An 18,714-nucleotide genomic window follows, 5' to 3' on the forward strand; every position below is an offset into this window, starting at 1 on the left:
TCAGATGGAATATTACCCAGCTCATTTTTTGAGGCTACAATAACCCTCGTACCTAAGCCACACAAAGACCCTACAAGGAAAGAGAACTTCAGACCAATCTCACTTATGAACATTGATGGAAAAATACTCAACAAAATCTTTGTTTTGCAAAATAAAGTCATTTACAAAAAAAAGGAACAACTTCATGAAATTCTTAGGCAAATAAATGGAACTAGAAAATATCATCCTGAGTGAGGTAACCCAGTCACAAAAGAACATACATGGTATGCACTCACTGATAATTAGATATTAAGAGGTAAAAAGCTCAGAATACCCACAATACAACCTATAGTCCATATGAACCTCAAGGAACAGAAAGACCAAAGTGTTAATGCTTCAGTCCTAATTAGAGAGGGAAAGAAAATAATATGGGAGTTAGAGGGAAGGTGGGACCTTGGAGAGGTGAGCGGTGGGGGTAGAACCATGGCAGGATAAGGTGTGATAATAGATGAGGGAAAAGTACAGAGGGTCAGGAAATTGAATGACAGTGGGTAGCACTGGGGGCTGAGCAACTGAGGGTAACCACTAGAAATTCCCAGATGCCTTGAAAGCAAGAGGCTCACGGGAAACAACAGAGATAACATTATGTGAAATGCTCAACAAATGGCAGAGAGACCCTATAAAGGCCATCCAGACGTTAGGCATGGTCCATGGTTGAGGGAACTCATAACAAAAATATTAACCCAGAATTGTTCCCATCTAAAGGAAATGCAAGGAGAAAGAGTGAAACAGAGACTAAATGAAATGCTATCCAGAGACTGACTCACCTAGAAATCCATCCCATCTCCAGATACCTAAACAACACACTATTGCTGATGCCAAGAAGTGCTTGTTGATAGGAGTCTGGTATAGCTGTACCCTGAAGGGTTTTGTCAGAGCCTGAAAAATACTGATGTGGGTGCTCACTGCTAATCATCAGACTGAGCCTATGGACCTCAGTGGACAAGATAGGGGAAGAACTGAAAGAACTGATGGGGTTTGAACCCCCTTAGAGGGAAAAACAATATCAACAAACAAGACCATCCCCAGAGCTCTCAGTGATTAAATTACCAACCAAAAAGTTCTTTAGTTCTGTGGAGGTTCAATACCCCAGCATAGAAGACTGCTCAGACAGTGAGGCAAGAGGGGATGGAATAGCACCCTTATAGAAGCACAGGGGAAGGAATTGAATAGGGGGTTTGTGGAGTGGAAACCAAAAAGGGGACTAACATTGAATATAAATAAATAATATAACCAAGAATCACAAAAACAAACACATAATTGTCTTGGCAGGCTCTGTAATTCTTTTTTGTCCTTATTACAGAATGTAAAAAAAAAATTAGTAAGGGTTAAGAAGTAAATTATTATTATTGAACTATAAGTCCCCTATTTTTCTTTAACTAGATTCATCAATGTGCTCTGTGCGGTTTAGCTTTATTTTCATATCAAAACAAAAGAAGTACATTCTTTGCTAGCAGTAACGGTGTGGTGAAGAGATACAAGTTTCATTAGAAATCATACTATATCAGCTTCTCAGATCTGTGTGGATAGGTTCCTGAAGGTTAGAGCTATATGGCAGCTTGTCACCTAAATCCCTAGTATGTCTAGATTTCTTTGTCTTTTTTTGAGAATTTTAAGCTTTGTGTGTGTGTGAAATAGTGATTTAAAATTTTATGGATCTCTGCTTGGAATAAAGTTATCTGGCTTTTTGATGTTGTTGTTCTTTGTTTCTTCTTAATATTTATGTATGGAAATACTTAGTGATGACTAGATGACTACACACAAATGTATTTTTTCTCCTTATAGAAACACACATTTAGGTATCTATATTTGTATCTATAGATAGATAGATAGATAGATAGATAGATAGATAGAGATATAAACCTGTAGGAGAAAGAGCATAGTGAAAGACTCAAGACAGACTCCAGATTCTTTCTTCGCTACATGTGCTAGAGAGTCAGAATTTTAAAAATGGTTCTCTATTACACAGTAGTAACAGAATCTAGATTCTTGTAAATAATGCACATATCAGCTGCACTTCTTATGACCATAGCTTTGGGCATTGCTGTTTGTTCAGCCTTATCCCCATGTTACTTGCTTGCAACATTTAATGACTGTGGAGCACTACCTTGCAGAGTGGCAGGAAATGTCATTGGTCATCACATGCAAAGCATTTTGTTCTACTGTTTGTTCATAGAAGATATTATGAGAAGATGACCTAGATCCAAAAATGACCTGTCATTTTAACATGATGTATCAAAGTTTATGTAGGTAATTATTTCTTTTCATGTCCAACAGACACATGGGTGGCTCAGCACCTCCTGACAGCAGCTGGAAGGGTGGATTAAAAGTGCCTTACAACGTGGGACCTGGCTTTGTGGGAAAGTTTTCAAAACAGTTGAGATATATTTATTATCTTTTTTGTTCAGAACACTTTAAAAGAAGCCAGTTATTGAAGATCTAAAAATGTAAGGCCTAGTTAATTCTATCAGGCAAAAAAAGTTTAATTAAAACAATGATTTTTGGATTTTTAAAATCAGTCAGTATTTTTGAGACTGCTGGGACCCCTGAGATATCTTAGATACTGAGTCACCAACCCGGCAGCATACACTAGCTGGTCTAAGGCCTCTGACACATATATAACAGAGAACGGCCTGTTCTGGCCTCAATGTGAAAAGACACACTTAACCCTCTAGAGACTTGAGGCCCTAGGAAACAGGAAGTGCTAGTAAGGAGAGTTTGGGGGGAGGCAACCTCTTGGAGACAGGGACAAGAGAAATGGCATGAGGAACTACTAAAGGGCATACCAAGAGGGGGATGATGACTAAACTATAAAAAAAGATAAAAAAATTAGTCAGTGTTACTTTTCTTTTGGGAACAACTCTAAATATTTTTAAATAATGATGGAAGATTTAAGAAATATATTAAATCCATTAACTAGCATTTTTAATGACTATATTTTTATATTTGAATTAGAAAGGTCAAGCTGCATATTCACTCCTACAGTAAAGTGACAAGAATCTATAATGTCATTGGCACCCTCAGAGGAGCTGTGGAACCAGGTAAGTAGTGTATGTATTTTGTAAATATCGATGGTTCAAATATGATGTGTCACTGCCAAATGAGTGAAACTCATCCACCCAGAACGACAATCGAGTTATAGTGTAACATTTGTGATGTGTGTTGCAAGAATAGAAACAGGAACTTGTCAGACAAGTGGGAATGATAAGCTGCTTTTTTTTTTGTTTGTTTGTTTCTTTATTGTTGAAAACTGTTTATACAGTATGTTCTAATCACGTTTGCCCATTTCTCATTTCATATCAAATAATCACTATGCTCCTATCTGTACATCTTCATGGTTTACTTCTTTCTCTTTGTAAAACACATAACAAACAAACAAAACCAAAACTAAACAAAACAATTTTTAAAAGAGAAAAATAAGACTTGTGAACAATATGTACACACAAAATTTATTTAAAAAAGTAGAAAGAATCATTCATAAATTCAATTTTATGAAGTCACATTTGTCAATTGTTAATCTTATAGCAGAAGCCATTGGTGTGATATTCAGGAAAATTTTCCCTGTGCCAATATATTTGAGGTTCTTTCCCACTTTCTCTTCTATTAGATTCAACTCATCTGGTTTCACGTGGCATTCCATGATATACTTGTACTTGAGCTTTGCACAAGGAGATACGAATGGATCAAATTAAATTCTTCTACATGTTGACCACCATTTGCTGAATATGCTGTCTTATTTTCTACTTGATGGTTTTGGATCCTTTGTCAAAATTCAAGTGTTCAAAGGCATGTGGGTTCATTTTTGGGTTTTCAATTTTAATCCATGACCTACTTGCCTGTCTCTGTACCAATACTATAAACTTTTTATCATTATTGCTCTGTAGTATAGCTTGAGATCAGAGATGGTGATTCCCTCAGAAGTTTATTTACTTTTGAAAATGGTTTTTTCTATTATGAGTATTTAGTTATTTCAGATAAATTTCAGAATTGTTCTCTTTTTCTCTATGAAGAATTGGTTAGAATTTTGGGGGATTGCATTGAATCTGCAGATTGCTTTTTGTAAAATGGCCATGTTTACTTTGTTAATTCTGCCAATCCATGAGCATGGGAGATCTTTCCATTTCCTGAGATCTTTGATTATCTTCTTTGGAGATTTGAAGGTGTTGTCACATAGATATTTCACTTTCTTGGTTAGAGTCACACCAAGTTATATTATATTACTTGTCACTATTGCAAAGGGTGTAATTTCTTTAATTATTTTTTCTCAGCCCATTTATCTTTTGAGTAGAGAAAAACAACTGATTTGTTTGAGTTAATTTTCTCATTCAGCCACTTTGCTGAAGGTGTTTATCAACTGTAGGAGTTTTCTTGTAGATTTTTTAAGTCACTTATGTATACTATTGTATCATCCACAAATAGTAGTATCCTGACTTTCTTTCTTCTAATTTGGATCTTTTTCCTTTTTATTTTTTTATTTTTTGTGACCTAATTGTTATGGCTAGAAATTCAGTTACTATATTGAGTAGATAGGGGGTGAGTGGGCAGCCTTGTCTTGTCCCTAATTTTAGTTGGATTGCTTCAAGTTTCTCTCTATTTAGTTTGATATTGGCTATTGGTTTGATATATATACATACATATATATATATATATATATATATATATATATATATATACATATATATATATGTATATATATATATATATATATATATATATGTATATATATATGGTTGTTAAGTATGGACCTTATATTTCTGATCTCTCCAATACTTTTAGCATGAAATGGTCTTGCTGTCTTCTCCTCTTGATTGTATTTGTTTCTTTTTGTTCTAAAGGTTTTAAGTATGTTGTTAAGCTGCTAGTGTAGGCTTTCTCCAATTTCTTTAGAGCTATGAATTTTTCATCTAGCACTGCTTTCCTCGTGTTTCATTAGTTTTGGTATGTTGTGCCTTCATCTCATACATTAAAAAATATGTCATTATTTATTATTCCCTGACCAAGTTGTCATAGAGTAATTTTTTTTTCACCTATGTTTGTAAGCTTTCTGTTGTTGTTAAAGACCAGTTTGAATCCATGGTGATCTGTTAAGATGCATAGGATTTTTTCATAGGATCTTCTTGTATTGGTTGATGCTTGTTTTGTGTCAGATTTTATGGTAAGGTTTTGAGAAGGTACTGTGAGGTGCTTTGAATAAGACATATAATTTTGTTTTAGGGTGAAATGATCTGTATATATCTCTTAAATTAATTTACTTTTAACTTCTACTAGCTTCACTGTGTCTCCGTTTAGTTTCTTTTTCCATGATCTGTCCATTGGTGAGTGTGGGGTGTTTGTAAGGTTCAATGTGTGCTCAAGCTTCAGTAATATTTATTTATTTATTTATTTATTTATTTATTTATTTATTTATTTATTTATTTATTTATTTAATACAAATGTGAGTGCCTTTGAATTTGGGCCATAGTTGTTCAGAAATGAGAGTTTCTCTTGGCAAATTTTTCATTTGACAAGTATATAATGTCTTTTTTCATCTTATTTGACAACTTTTGGCTAAAAGTTTATTTTATTGGATATTAGAATTGCTCCTACAGCTTGTTTTCTGGGACTATTTGCTAGAAAAAATTTTTCAGCCTTTTACTTTGAGGAAGTGTTCTCTTTGTCACTGACGTGTGTTTCCTGTATGTAGCAAAATGCTGAGTCCTGTTTATATTTCCAGCTTGTTTGGATATGTTTTTTTATTAAAGAATTGAGTCCATTGGTGTAAATAGACATTAAGGACCAATGATTATTTATTTATGTATTTATTTATTTATTGTTTGTTTGTTTGTTTGAGGTAGAATTATGCTTGTGTGGTTCGCTTCTTTTGGGTTTACTGTTAGAAGACTTGTTTCTTGCTTTTTCTTGAGTGTGATTTCCTTCCTGATGATGGAGTTTTCCTTTTCTTATCAACTGTAGGACTGGATTTGTGGCAATATATTGTTTAAAGTTTGTTTTGTCATGCAATATCTTGTTTTTGTCCCTCTATGGTTATTGAAAGTTTTGCTGAGTATTGTAGGCTGGGGTGGCATTTTTGTTCTCTTGGGGTGATATCTGCCCAAGATCTTCTAGATTTTAAAGTCTCTGTTGAGAAGTGTATTGTAATTCTTATTTCTTACTTGGCATTTTTCCCTTAATGTTTTCAATAGTCTTTCTTTGTTCTGTGCATTTGCTGTTCTAATTATTATGTGACAGACAAAATTTGTTTCATCCAGTTGATGTTCTCTAGGCTTCTTATATAATTATGGGCATCTCTTCTTAGGTTAAGAGACTATTTTTTTCTACAATTTTGTTGAAGGATTTTGCTGGCACTTTGATATAGGAATATTACCTCTCTTCTCAACCTATGATTTTTAGGTGTCATCTTTTAATTTTGATGTAGATTTTTTTAAAATTTTTTTAGTTAAAAATATTTTTTTTTCTTTTTGTATTGTCTTTGACTGTTTCATCAATGTTTTCTATAGTTTCTTATATGCCTGAGATTCTCTCTTCCATATCTTGTATTCTGTTGGTGATGCTTGCATTTAGGACTCCTGATCTCTTTCCTAGGTTTTTCATCTCCAGGGCCATGTCCCTTTGTACTTTCTCTATTGTTTCTATTTTTAGATCTTGGACAGCTTTGTCCAATTTCTTCACCTGCTTGGTTGTTGTTTTCTGCATTTCTTTAAGAGATTTATGTGTTCCTCTTTAAAGCCTTCTATTTGTTTACCCATGTTCTCTTGTATTTCTTTTCTTTTCATTTTTTATATTAAATACTCTCTGTATTTACATTTGAAATGCTATATCATTCTCCCACCTTCCTCTTCTACCCCCTCCCCCTCCACTTGTCTCCACAATGGTGCACTCCCTTCTGCTCCTGATAACCCATTCCACCTCACAGCCTTGGCATTCCCCTACATTAGGAAAATGTGACCTCACTGGGCCAAAGGCCTCTTCTCTTATTGATGCCAAACACTGCTGCTTGTGCTACATGTATAACTGGAGCCATAGGTCTCTCAATGTGTGCTCAATGGTTGGTATTTTAGTCTATGGAAGTTGGGGGGTAGGGGTTGGTTGGCTGATAATGTTGTTTTTCCCGTGAGGTTGCAACACCTTTCAGCTTCTCTAGTCCTTTATTTAGCACTTTCATTGTGGTTCCTGTGTTCAGTATGATGGTTAGTTGCCAGCATGCTCAAGTTTATCTGTATGTCTCTGGTAGAACCCCTGAGGAGACATCTCTATTTGGTTCCTGCCAATAAGTACTTCTTGGCATCAGGAATTGTCCTTGAATTTGGTGGCTGCATATGGGGTAGATCCCAAGGTGAGGCAGCCTCTGATTAATCTTATCTTTAATTTCTGCGCCTTCCATTTTTTCTTTATTTCCTTCCATGAGTGTTTTGCTCTCCTTTCTAATAAGAACTGAGGCATCCACATTTTGGCCTTTCTTCTTTTTTAATTTCATAAGGTCCGTGAATTGTTCTTTCTGTATTCAAAGATTTATTAAGTTAGTATCTACTTATCAGTGAGTACATACTATGAGTATTCTTTTGTGATTGGGTTACTTCACTCAGGATGATAGTCACTAGTTCCATCCATTTGCATAGGATAGCCGGATCTCTTGTAGTTCTTTAAAAGAGTTATTTGTGTAGTTCTTAAGTTCTCTATTCATGAGATGAGAAGATGAGATTTTTCTTTTGTGTCTTGGTATCCAAGGTTTGGTGTATTGTAAGAATTGGGTTCTGTTGTAAAGTAGCATTGGTTTCTGTTGCTTATGGTATTGTGCTTACCTATTGATATCTGATTATCTCTAGTGCTAACTTCCCTAGCTCTAGAGCCTGGGTTTTCTGTGAACCTGGTTTTGTCAGACCTCCTGGGAGTGCAGCTGTCTCTGTGATCCTGTGATTCTGGAATCCTGTAATCCTGAGATCCTGGGTGTGGCAGAGCTCCTGGGAGTCAAGCTGTCTCTGGGCACCTGAGAACTTGTGTAAAACCTCCAGGAAGTTAAACTTGCCTTGGTATTGCAGGAATTGGTGAGCAGCCAGAGCCCTGGTTCCATTTAGGGCACATGTGTAAGTCAGAAGGAATGTGTGCCTCTGCCTTGGCAGGGTTCATTTGTCCCAATATTTTGGTGGTCCCAGTTATGCTTGGTGCTGGGGTAGGTGATCCTGTGATCCTGGGTGTCTTCAGAGAACCTGGGAGTTGATATTCCTCTGGGTTTTGTAGGAATGGGAGGGTTATCAGTGTCCCAGGTCTCCTGTGTTTCTTTTATTCTCTTGCTTATAACTTCAATAATACATCAAATTGATTTTTAAATCACATTAACACTTTCATTAGATAGATGAAACAATAAAATCTTAGCAAATAACCAATGTGCACAAGCATTAGGAACCGTAATTTTTTTCAAAGTTGTGAAATCCATTGAGTCATTTTCAGGTTTCTCTGTCTGAGATCCATAATCTGTTGATTTGTAGACAGATATGTTATTCTTGGAGGTCACCGAGATTCTTGGGTGTTTGGTGGCATTGACCCTCAGAGTGGAGCAGCTGTTGTTCATGAAATTGTGAGGAGCTTTGGAACTCTGAAGAAAAAAGGTAAGAGAAACTGTGAGGAAAGCCAACTCCTGGGAACTTAATATTTTTCAGAGTAAGTGCAGAAAACCTATTTCATGGTCTGTGAAGTATCTTAGTGGTAGAGCATGTGCTTTGTGTGACCGAAATCACTTTTCTATATCCCTACCACACAAGAGAAAACCAAATAGATAAAAGCCAAATCAATATCATCAATGAAAAAGTAGCAATAATTTTAATGCAAGCATTAATGTCAATTAATTATATTTGTATTATTTGTATTATTTTCATTAGATTATAAGGTTCATAGAATATTTTTGTATAAACTGACAATCTGAAATAAACAATTGTGAATTCCAGGGAGGATTTGAACTCATGCTTTCAGTGTAGGCAGCAGGTACTTTTATAAATAATTTGTTTCCCACACTGTGTCAGGCATCTGTAGGCTTTCTTGGTCATGGGCAAATTGTTAAACATATAAAATATTGTATGACTTTATGAGATTTTTTTCTGTCTACATTCTTACTTTTACAATACAACTATTCTATTTGATTCTAGCAAGTTCTATTTTATAAAAAACACACAGAATGAATTTGTGTAACTAAAGGTGAGAGCAACAACTCCTACTATTTACAATAAAAGCCATCAGCATTTTGGGACTTCCTGTCTTGGAGACTTCTACATCCATAGGTGCTATGTATTTTTCAAAATTTATGTGCTATTTACACATATTTTAGGGTGGAGGCCTAGAAGAACTATTTTGTTTGCAAGCTGGGATGCAGAAGAATTTGGCCTTCTTGGATCAACTGAGTGGGCAGAGGTTAGTCAAATAATTTTTTTCCATATAAATTTTTCTAAGTGTCAAAAGAGCTGGGACCTTATGAAGCTTGAAAGTATATCAAGTGACTCTAGTCAGACAGCACTTTGACTTTTTCAAAAATGTCTCACATATGTGTATAACCTCTTACTATTGCAACAAAAGGTTGTATTACAAAATTCCTGCTTCAGACTCACACATGAATTAACTGTATAAATGACCAAATAAAAATCATCTCATCATATTCTAACCATGGTTACAATGTTGTGTTGGATGACATTTAAATTTATACTTGGCTGCATGTGCCCCATAGACACAGGTTAGACATGTCCAATTATCTAAAAGAATTGTACCACTGTTCAAAAATCTACAATGGAACAAGGCACTTGCTGCCAAACTGATGATTTGATTCTAATTATTGGGACTTAGATGGTAGGAGAAGAGAACTCAGAGCTGCATTATTTCTTCTAACAACCACATATGTGAGATGACATACATGCTCACATAACACATACAAACTCTAAATAATTAAATATAATTTTAAAAAATCAACAAAATGATCTCATTTGAGGAATTTACTTTTGTCATATCTTCAGAAACACTGCATGTCATTTATTGAAACTTAATTTTACTTTTGACAATATAATATAGCAAACAAATCAAATACAAAGAGAAAACTGAAACAAACCAAACCAAAATTGGCAATTTCTATTTTAAATCTAATTTATTAATTTATTGATTTTATATGCTAATATATCTCCCATCTCCTCTCTGTACCCTCTCAAATAAAACCTTCCCTTGTTACTCCCTTTTCCTTTTCTTTGATAAGAAAGAGTTTCCTCTAGATACAAACCCAATACTGCCATTCTTCTATCACCCCTGCCCACTCTCTCCCCATTGAGTCACTATAGCTCTAAGCACATCCTCTTCCAATGAGGCCAGAAAAGGTGGCCTATTTAGAGGAATGAGATCCACATGCAGGTATACAAATGATTTAGGAAAACCCTTTTCTACTGTCATTGTGGACCCCACATGAAGACCAAGCTGATCATTTGCTACATGTATGCATTGGCCATGGTTACAGCAAATGCTTGCTCTTCGTTTGATGATGACTCAGTCTCTGAAAGCCAAAAGGGTCTAAGTTAGTTGATTCTTTGGGTCTTTCTGTAGAGTCCCTGTCCTTTTCCAGTCTGTCTTTTCTTCTTCCAGCTCTTTCATAAGACTCCACCCCTCCATGTAATATGTGATTTTGGGTCTCTGTATTTTTTTTCTATTGGTTTCATGATAGAGCCTTTCAGAACCTTTCAGGACAGTTATGCTCAGCTTCTATCTTCAAGAATAACAGAGTATTCTAAGTATTTTGAATATTTTTAAAATGTTTCTCAGACATTCATGATTTATGTAGACAATTTTTTATGTTTGTATTCTATTTTTTAATTTGGTTATTTGGTTTGTTGGTTGATGACTTTTGTGTTCTTCACATATTTTGGATATTAGCTCTCTATCTGATGTATGGTTGGTGAAGATCTTTTCTCAGTCTGTAGGCACTCATTTTGTCCTTCTGATTGTGTTTTTTGATTTACAGAAGTGTTGCCATTTCATGACTAATGGTTGATCTTAGTGCCTGTGTTGTTGAGGAAATAGTCTCATGTACTAATGAGTTTAAAGCTTTTCCCCAGTGTTTGTTCCATTAGATTTAGTGTATTTTTTAGGTTGAGGTCTTTAATCCATTTGGACTTCAGTTTTGTTCGGAGGGATAAACATGGTTCTATTTGCATTCTTCTAGTGAGACACCATTAGATAAAAATGCTTTCTCTTTTTCGTTGTATGGTTTTGGCTTCTTTGTCAAAAGTCAAGTGTCTGGTATGTGGGTTTGTTTCTGGGTCTTTGATTTGATTCCATTGATTCAACTGTATGTTTCTATACCAATGCTATGCAATTTTTATTACTGTTACCCTGTAGTACAACTTAAAGTGAGAGATAGTAGTATATCCATGAGTTCTTTTATTCTTCATAATTGCTTTAGGCATCCTGAGTGTTTTGCATTTTCATACAAAGTTAAAAATTGTCCTGTAAAGTATTTTGATAAAATTTTGATTGACATTTCATTGAATCTGTAGGTTAATTTTAGTAAAATGTCCATTTTCACTCTGTTAATTCTGCCAATGTAGTAACATGGGAGATCTTCTGACATATTCCTCAATTTCTTTGAGAAGTATTAGCATTAAAGCTCTTCTTTAAAGATCTGGTAGAATTCTGTGCTGAAATCATCTTGCCAAGGGCTTCTTTTGTTGGTGGTAGTGTTTTTCCCCCCTTGGGTGGGAGACACTTAATGACTATGTTTATTTTATTAGGGGTTTCAGAAATTGTCAAGTAGTTTACATAATCTTGATTGAAATTTGATAATTTGTATCTGTATAGAAAATCATCCATTTCACATAGAATTTTAATTTTGTGGAGCACAACATTTTGACATAAGACATTTTGATATTTTTGCATTTTCTCGGTGTCCATGCTTATTTATCTCTTTTCATTTCTGAGTCTTTTCTTTTAATTTTTGTACTGTACCTCTGCCGTTCAGTTTGTTTGGCTACAGGATTGTCTACCCTGTTGATTTTTCTCAAAGAACTAGCTCTTGGTTTTGTTGATTCTTTGCATTGTTCTCTTTGTTTCTAATTGATTATTTTTAGTCCTGAGTTTAATTATTACCTGGCATTTAGCCCTCCATTCAGTCATCTTCTCTTTTCTAGAGCTTTTAGGTATACTTTTAATCTGTTAGACTAAGAACACTACAATTTCTTTTCAAAACTTTTATTGCTATGAAATTTCCTCATAGCACTTTATTATAGTGTCCCATAAGTCTGGAAATGTTTGGTGCTCATTTTTGCTGAATTCTAGAGAGTCTTTAGTTTCATTTTTATTTTTTTCCCTTGATTCAGTGATCATGGAAAAGAGGGTTCAGTTTTCATGAGAATGTGGACCTTACATCATTTCTTTAATTGGTGAATTGTTAATTCTAGCCACACACCAAAACTCTCTGGATTAGAGAATGAAAGACACACCTATAAACACACACACACACACACACACACACACACACACACACACACACACACACACACACAGACACCAGCTTAATATTTAATATACTTAACTAGTTCAATGGTCTAGGTTCTTCTAACCTTCCAATAGTTAGTATATATTCTCCTCCAGTATTTCTGAGTTAACATTTTCTTTTAACTCTTCCTGGTTTTTGTTTTTGAGTTGGTACATTTTTATTTATTTTATTGCATATCCTCTGTATTTACATTTGAAATGTTATCCCCACACCTACTCTCAACCCCCTTCTTTTCACGTGCTCCATCTCACTATCACCCTCTCCACGAAAGTGCCATGGTATCCCTCTACATTTGGAAAACATGCCTTCACTGGACCAAAAAACCTATTGTTTTATTGATGGCAGACAATGCTATCCTCTGCTACATATGTACCTGGAGCCATGGGTCTCTTCATGTGTGCTTAAAGGTTGGTCATTTAGTCTATGGGAGTTCTGGAGAGTTTGGTTGGTTGATAATGTTGTTTTTGCCATGAGGTTGCAAAACCTTTCAGCTCCTTCAGTCTTTTCTCTAGCTCTTTCATTGGGGTCTTATTCAGTCAGCTTATTCAGTCAGGGTCTTCTTATTCAGGTTACCTACCAGCATCTTCCTCAGTATCTGTATGACTCTGGCATATATCACTCTCTTTTTACTACAGGTCACAATCAAAATTACGTTCCTACAGCCCATGATTTTGATGATGCTGGAGTGATTGTGCCCAAGGATTTTGCTTTTTCTTTTTGATTTTTAACTTCTAAGCCTCCATTGTTTCCCAGTCCTTTAAAACAAAACAAAACAAAAACCAAACACATAAAAATAAAAAAACAAGCAATTAAAAACATCTTGTTATTTAATCTATCCATGGCCAGTTTTGTTGCTGTTTTCCATTATTTGTTTTACTCCAAAAGGTATAATTATTTATATAATAGCCGAACATTTTGAGTAAAAAAGAAGCTGTGTTAAAAGTCTTAGAAAAATAAGGAATTTAAAGCCCATACCTAAACATAGTAAAAGCAATATACAGAAAATCAGTAGCTAAGATCAAACTAAATAGTGAGAAACTTGAAGCAATCCTACTAAAATCAGGGACTAGACAAGGGTAGCCACTCTCCCCCCACCTATTCAATGTAGTACTAAGTTAATTTTTTTTCAATCTATTTTTTTAATCTTTGGTTCCCAAGACCAAAGATGGGAAATGGCTCTTTGGGGATGCTTTCTCAGATTCTAACATGTGAGTGGATCTCTACCTCTAGTCGCATTACTCCCCCATCATGGTGATTCTTTTGACTGTTCTTCCCTTTTGATCACTTGCCCATGCAATATAAAAGCCCTGCTTCCATCTTCATGCCTAGACATTGGCAGTAAGGGAATATGTTTTTGGGAATCAAAGCCAGCTGGAAGCAAGTATCTTCAGCATCTTGAAGTGTAGCTTTTGGGAGCCAAATTATGTCAAAGAATTAGAACTCTTTAGGTTGTTGAACCAAACTTTAATTCATGGTAATCTGACAAGATGCAATGAATGTCTTGCATTTTCTTTTATCTGTTGAGACTTGTTTTGAGACAAATAATATAGCCCTTTATGGCAAAGGGTCCATTAGGAGCTGAGAAGTAGGTTTATTCCTTTGTGTTTGAGTTAATTGTTCTGTAAATATCTGTTATATTTATTTGAATCATAACCTCTATTGGTTTCATTATTTCTCTGTTTAGTTTCTCTGTGGGCAACCTTTCAATTGGAAAATGTGGGCTATTAACGTCTCAAGCTACTACTATATGGGATTAAATGTGTTATTTAAGCTTTAGTAATGTTTCTTTTATGGATGTGGTTGCCCTTTTATTTGGGACATAAATGTTAAGAATTGAGGTAACCTCTTGGTAGATTTTTCCTTTAATGCATATAAATTGTCTCTTCTGTATTTTCTGGTTACTTTTGATTGAAAATCTTTTTTATGAGATATTACAATAGCTACTCAACAGTGCTTTTTGTGTCTCTTTGCTTAGAAAACTTTTTCTAGCCATTTACCAGAGTAAATGCAATAAAAAAGCATTTGTTTTTGTTGCTGAGGTATGTTTCTTCTATACAAACAATGATGAATTTTTTTTATAAGTTCATTCTGTTAGTCTGTGTCTTTTTACAAAGTAATTGAATCCATCAATATTGAGAGATATCAATGACCAATGGTTCTTACTTCCTGATGTTTTGTGGTCGTGGTGGTAGTAGTTTGTGTGTGTGTGTGTGTGTGTGTGTGTGTTTGTATGTGTATTTTGCTTCTTTTCTTATTTGTTGTATGGAATTATTTTTGGTGTTCTTGTGTTTTCTTGAATGTAATCAGCCTCATTGGGTTAGTTTTCTTTCTAATATTTTCTGTAGTGCAGGGTTATTTGAAAGATATTATTTATTTTTGGTTTTCTCATTAAATATCTTGGATTCTCCATCTATGGTGGTTGAATGTTTTATAGGGCATAGTAGTCTGGGCTGACATCAGTTGGCTTTGATGGTGTATAGGACATCTGCCCAGCCCCCTTCAAGTTTCAGAGTCTCTGTTGATAAATCCAGAATAATTCTCATAGATCTTCCTTTATGTTTTACCTGGATTTTTTTCTTTAAAACATTTAGTACTTCTTATTTTTTCTGTACATTTAATGTTTTGATTATTATGTGGTGGAAAGAGTTTCTTTTCTTGTCTAATATCTTTGCTGTTCTGAAAGCATTTTGAATACTTACAGACATGTCTTATTTTACATTAGATAATTTTTCTTCTATGATTTTGTTAAAGATGATTTGTAGGTTTTTTAACTGGGGATATTCTTCTATTCTTATCATTGCTAGGTTTGGTCTTGTCACAGTATCACAAATTTCTCATCATTTTGTGTCATGAACTTTTAAATTCTTGCATTTTCTTTGACTAATATATGTATTTCTTCTATGGTACTTTCTATGTCTTAGATTTTTTCTTACATTTTCAATATTCTATTGTTGTCTCTAACTTCTGTTCTTGTTCCTAGATTTTCTATTTTCAGGACTGTGTCAGTTTGTGTTTTCTTAATTGCTTCTATTTCCCTTTCCAGGTCTTGGACAGTATTCATCATATCCTTCACCCACTTGATTGCATTTTTTTCTTGTAATTCTTTATATTTATTTGCTTCTTACTTTAATACCTCTGTTTGTTTGAATATATTTTCCTTTACTTTTTCTTTAGATTCATTTCCTGTTTAAAAGAAATCATCATCTTCATAAGACTTGATTTAAAATTATCTTCTTGTGCTTTACCTTCCTTGGGGTATCCAGAGTTTGCTGTAGTGGGGTAATTGGGCTCTGGTGGTGCCATATTACCCTGAGTCTTGATTGTGTTTTTACATTGTCTGTTAGGCATCTGACTTTCCCTGATGATGCTTGCATGATCCTGATGAGGATACTGATGACAGGGAGGAGCTGTGGGCCAGACAACAAAGGTCAGGGTACCTGAACACGCTGGCTCTGCCTCAGGTTGACCCCTCTGGCAAGGAATTGGGGAAGCACTGTTCTAAACTAGTCGTGCTTAAGGGCCCCCTACAGGCTACCACAGTGAAACAGGATGCTCTGTGCTCCTGCAAGTCTCCACAAAACTGAAGGTTGAGTCCAGATCTACACAATGAGGTCAGAGGACCACGCAACTCAAAACATGTCAATTTCTTATATTATTCTTACATACCACAAAAATCAAGTACCAGTCACACCAAGCATTCAGGTTCCACAGTAAGGCCTGGTGTGTACTTCTTTTCTTATCTCAGTTATCTCATCAGCATTATATACTAAAAGTGATGTAGAAGGAATATTTACCAGGAGACATGAATAGTAACTCTATTCAAATGTTTATCAGCTTGGTGTGACAGAGAAAGAATGTCTCTATCAACCTTTGCTACACTTCTTATTCTAAGAACGTACAATCATCCATAATTACCAGTAGGTGGTAATATCCTACAAGAGAAATTGCCTCTGTGGTTCAGTTTTCTTTGGAAATTCCCTCACCAGTTAGTTGTTGATTTTCTGTGGATCAAGGAAATCACTTCTGCTTACATTATGACAGGATTTATAAAAGTTTATTTTCACTGAAAATTCCCATATACAGATATTCACTAAAAGAAAATTGTGATTGATGCTTGTACATGTTTAATTTCCCAATTCTCTTTCAACTACTATGTCTCCTAACTGTTTATCCACTCAAATGTACTTTAGAACAATTCGCTCTTGTTTCTCATGATCAAGAACTTTTTTGAGGCTTTATATGCCAAATTTGTGGGAATTATGATGCAATTTTATTTAACTGTCTACATTAAAGAATGTCAGATGTGCCTTCAGTGGTGGGGAGTTGAATTTATACTTATAGTTTACTAAACTTCTTCTTATAGGAACATTCAAGACTTTTACAAGAACGTGGTGTGGCTTATATTAATGCTGATTCTTCCATAGAAGGTGAATATTGTTAGCCTCATTAGAGAACAAGGATTATTCTGGAAGTAACAATTTAGTAAAAGAATTTCATTGTAACTCCAAAAGAATCCCATTACGATGAAGTTAGGATACCTGTGGCTAGTTACACTCTTTTCCTTTGTCCATTGTTAACTTCAGGAGTTATTAAAAGTTACTTTCCCCACTGTGTGTCAATGCTGGTTGAGGAAGATTATATTCCTAAACATGCCTCTTCTGCCAGATTCTTTTAAGTATGGTTACAATTACCTGTTGAATGCCTAACTCGCAAATCTGAAGAATTTTTTGTTGTTTGTGAATGACATATATGACATTTATCTATAGGTATTGGTTTAGTGGGTGAACCATATAAGGCACTTTGAGGGAATCCTGACAAACTCAGGTGTATCTTAGAAATACATTTATAGATGGACAGTGAGAACTGACTCCAAAAAGCTTTATTTTAACTACCACTTGTACACCATGATACACAAACACACACACACACACACACACACACACGCACACACACACTTTGTGTGTGATAAATAGTGACCATTCTTTAATTACTTATACCACAAAGATTTTGGAGCTGGAAGTATAGCTAATTGATGTTATTATTATTAATAGTTTTGAACATTTGATTTGTCCAGTATTTTAGGACATCACTGGGCTTAGATAATTATGTCATAATTGTACTGTAATTTTTAGGATTAAGAACAAGTACACATAGGGTTAGTGTGATTGATATATACAACCCTCAATTCATATTTTATTCTTTTGTTAAATGTTCATTTCTTAAGGAATATAATACCACACATATTTGTGAATTTATGTTAAAATATAAACATCTGTGGTCCATATTTTGAGTGATATGAATAACAGACCAAGGAAAAGAGAATTGAATCTATGGAGTAGAAGCCACATGCAGTGTTCCATCCAGGAGTCAATGAGATCCCTCTGAAAATTTAACATGAGCCCAGAGGATGAACAATTTATGCAGATATGATGTAGAACACTGATTAAAGAAGAGGGAGCAGTATTTGAAAAGGGCTTAAGAAAAAGTTCTTGCAGGGGTAGAATGGGAAAGATTTGCATAGTTGGCTTGTTGAGCTCCCTACCTAATTAATCTTCAGGACAAGATTCAGCAGTCAGTGACATAAAAGTTGTTTTTATAGTTTAAGATTGAGAACATTCGAGGGAATTTTCTTAAGTGCATTTTTGAAGTAATAATTCTTTGTATAGTTTAGCAATGGTTTCTGAGTAAATAAATAACATAAATATTAAACCAGCCACTTCCTTTTATTTCAGGAAACTATACTCTAAGAGTTGATTGCACACCACTGATGCACAGCTTAGTGTACAACCTAACAAAAGAGGTAAAGAGATGAAAAAAAAAAACTTTGAAGAAACTCTGCAAATGATATTTTAGATGCAATTATTATTTTAAATATTTATGTTGTTTATAGCTTTCATTTCTCATCACAAATATTCTTTCCTGAACTTTCACAGTTAACCAATTATTTCTCCATATACTATATACCATCTCTCCCACCTCTGTGAGTCAGCCAATATAACCCTAACATCTGTAATTTGAAAATGACAAAACGACTCTTACAAAGCAGATACTGGAGTTCCATAGTAGCTGGAACTACTATTTAATTCCTTTCCTCTATAACTAATTTATGACCCCTGTATGGCAAAATCGGGTAACTCAAAATGTAAAAATGATTAAATGAT

At 34.7% G+C, this 18,714-nt stretch overlaps 1 protein-coding gene across 1 annotated transcript in view; it reads left to right on the top strand.

The window, feature by feature from the left end:
• FOLH1 (folate hydrolase 1) overlaps nt 1–18,714 on the top strand; it is a 67,528-nt gene that overhangs the window by 30,258 nt on the left and 18,556 nt on the right. Inside the window, exons 8-13 of the mRNA XM_080911620.1 lie at nt 2,317–2,415; nt 2,995–3,080; nt 8,523–8,642; nt 9,356–9,438; nt 16,917–16,980; nt 18,286–18,353. Coding sequence (XP_080767746.1) covers nt 2,317–2,415; nt 2,995–3,080; nt 8,523–8,642; nt 9,356–9,438; nt 16,917–16,980; nt 18,286–18,353 — 520 coding nt within the window. The remainder of the gene's footprint in view (nt 1–2,316; nt 2,416–2,994; nt 3,081–8,522; nt 8,643–9,355; nt 9,439–16,916; nt 16,981–18,285; nt 18,354–18,714) is intronic.

The sequence above is a fragment of the Micromys minutus genome (assembly GCF_963924665.1).
Source record: "Micromys minutus genome assembly, chromosome: 2".
Classification (NCBI taxonomy): Eukaryota; Metazoa; Chordata; class Mammalia; order Rodentia; family Muridae; genus Micromys; species Micromys minutus.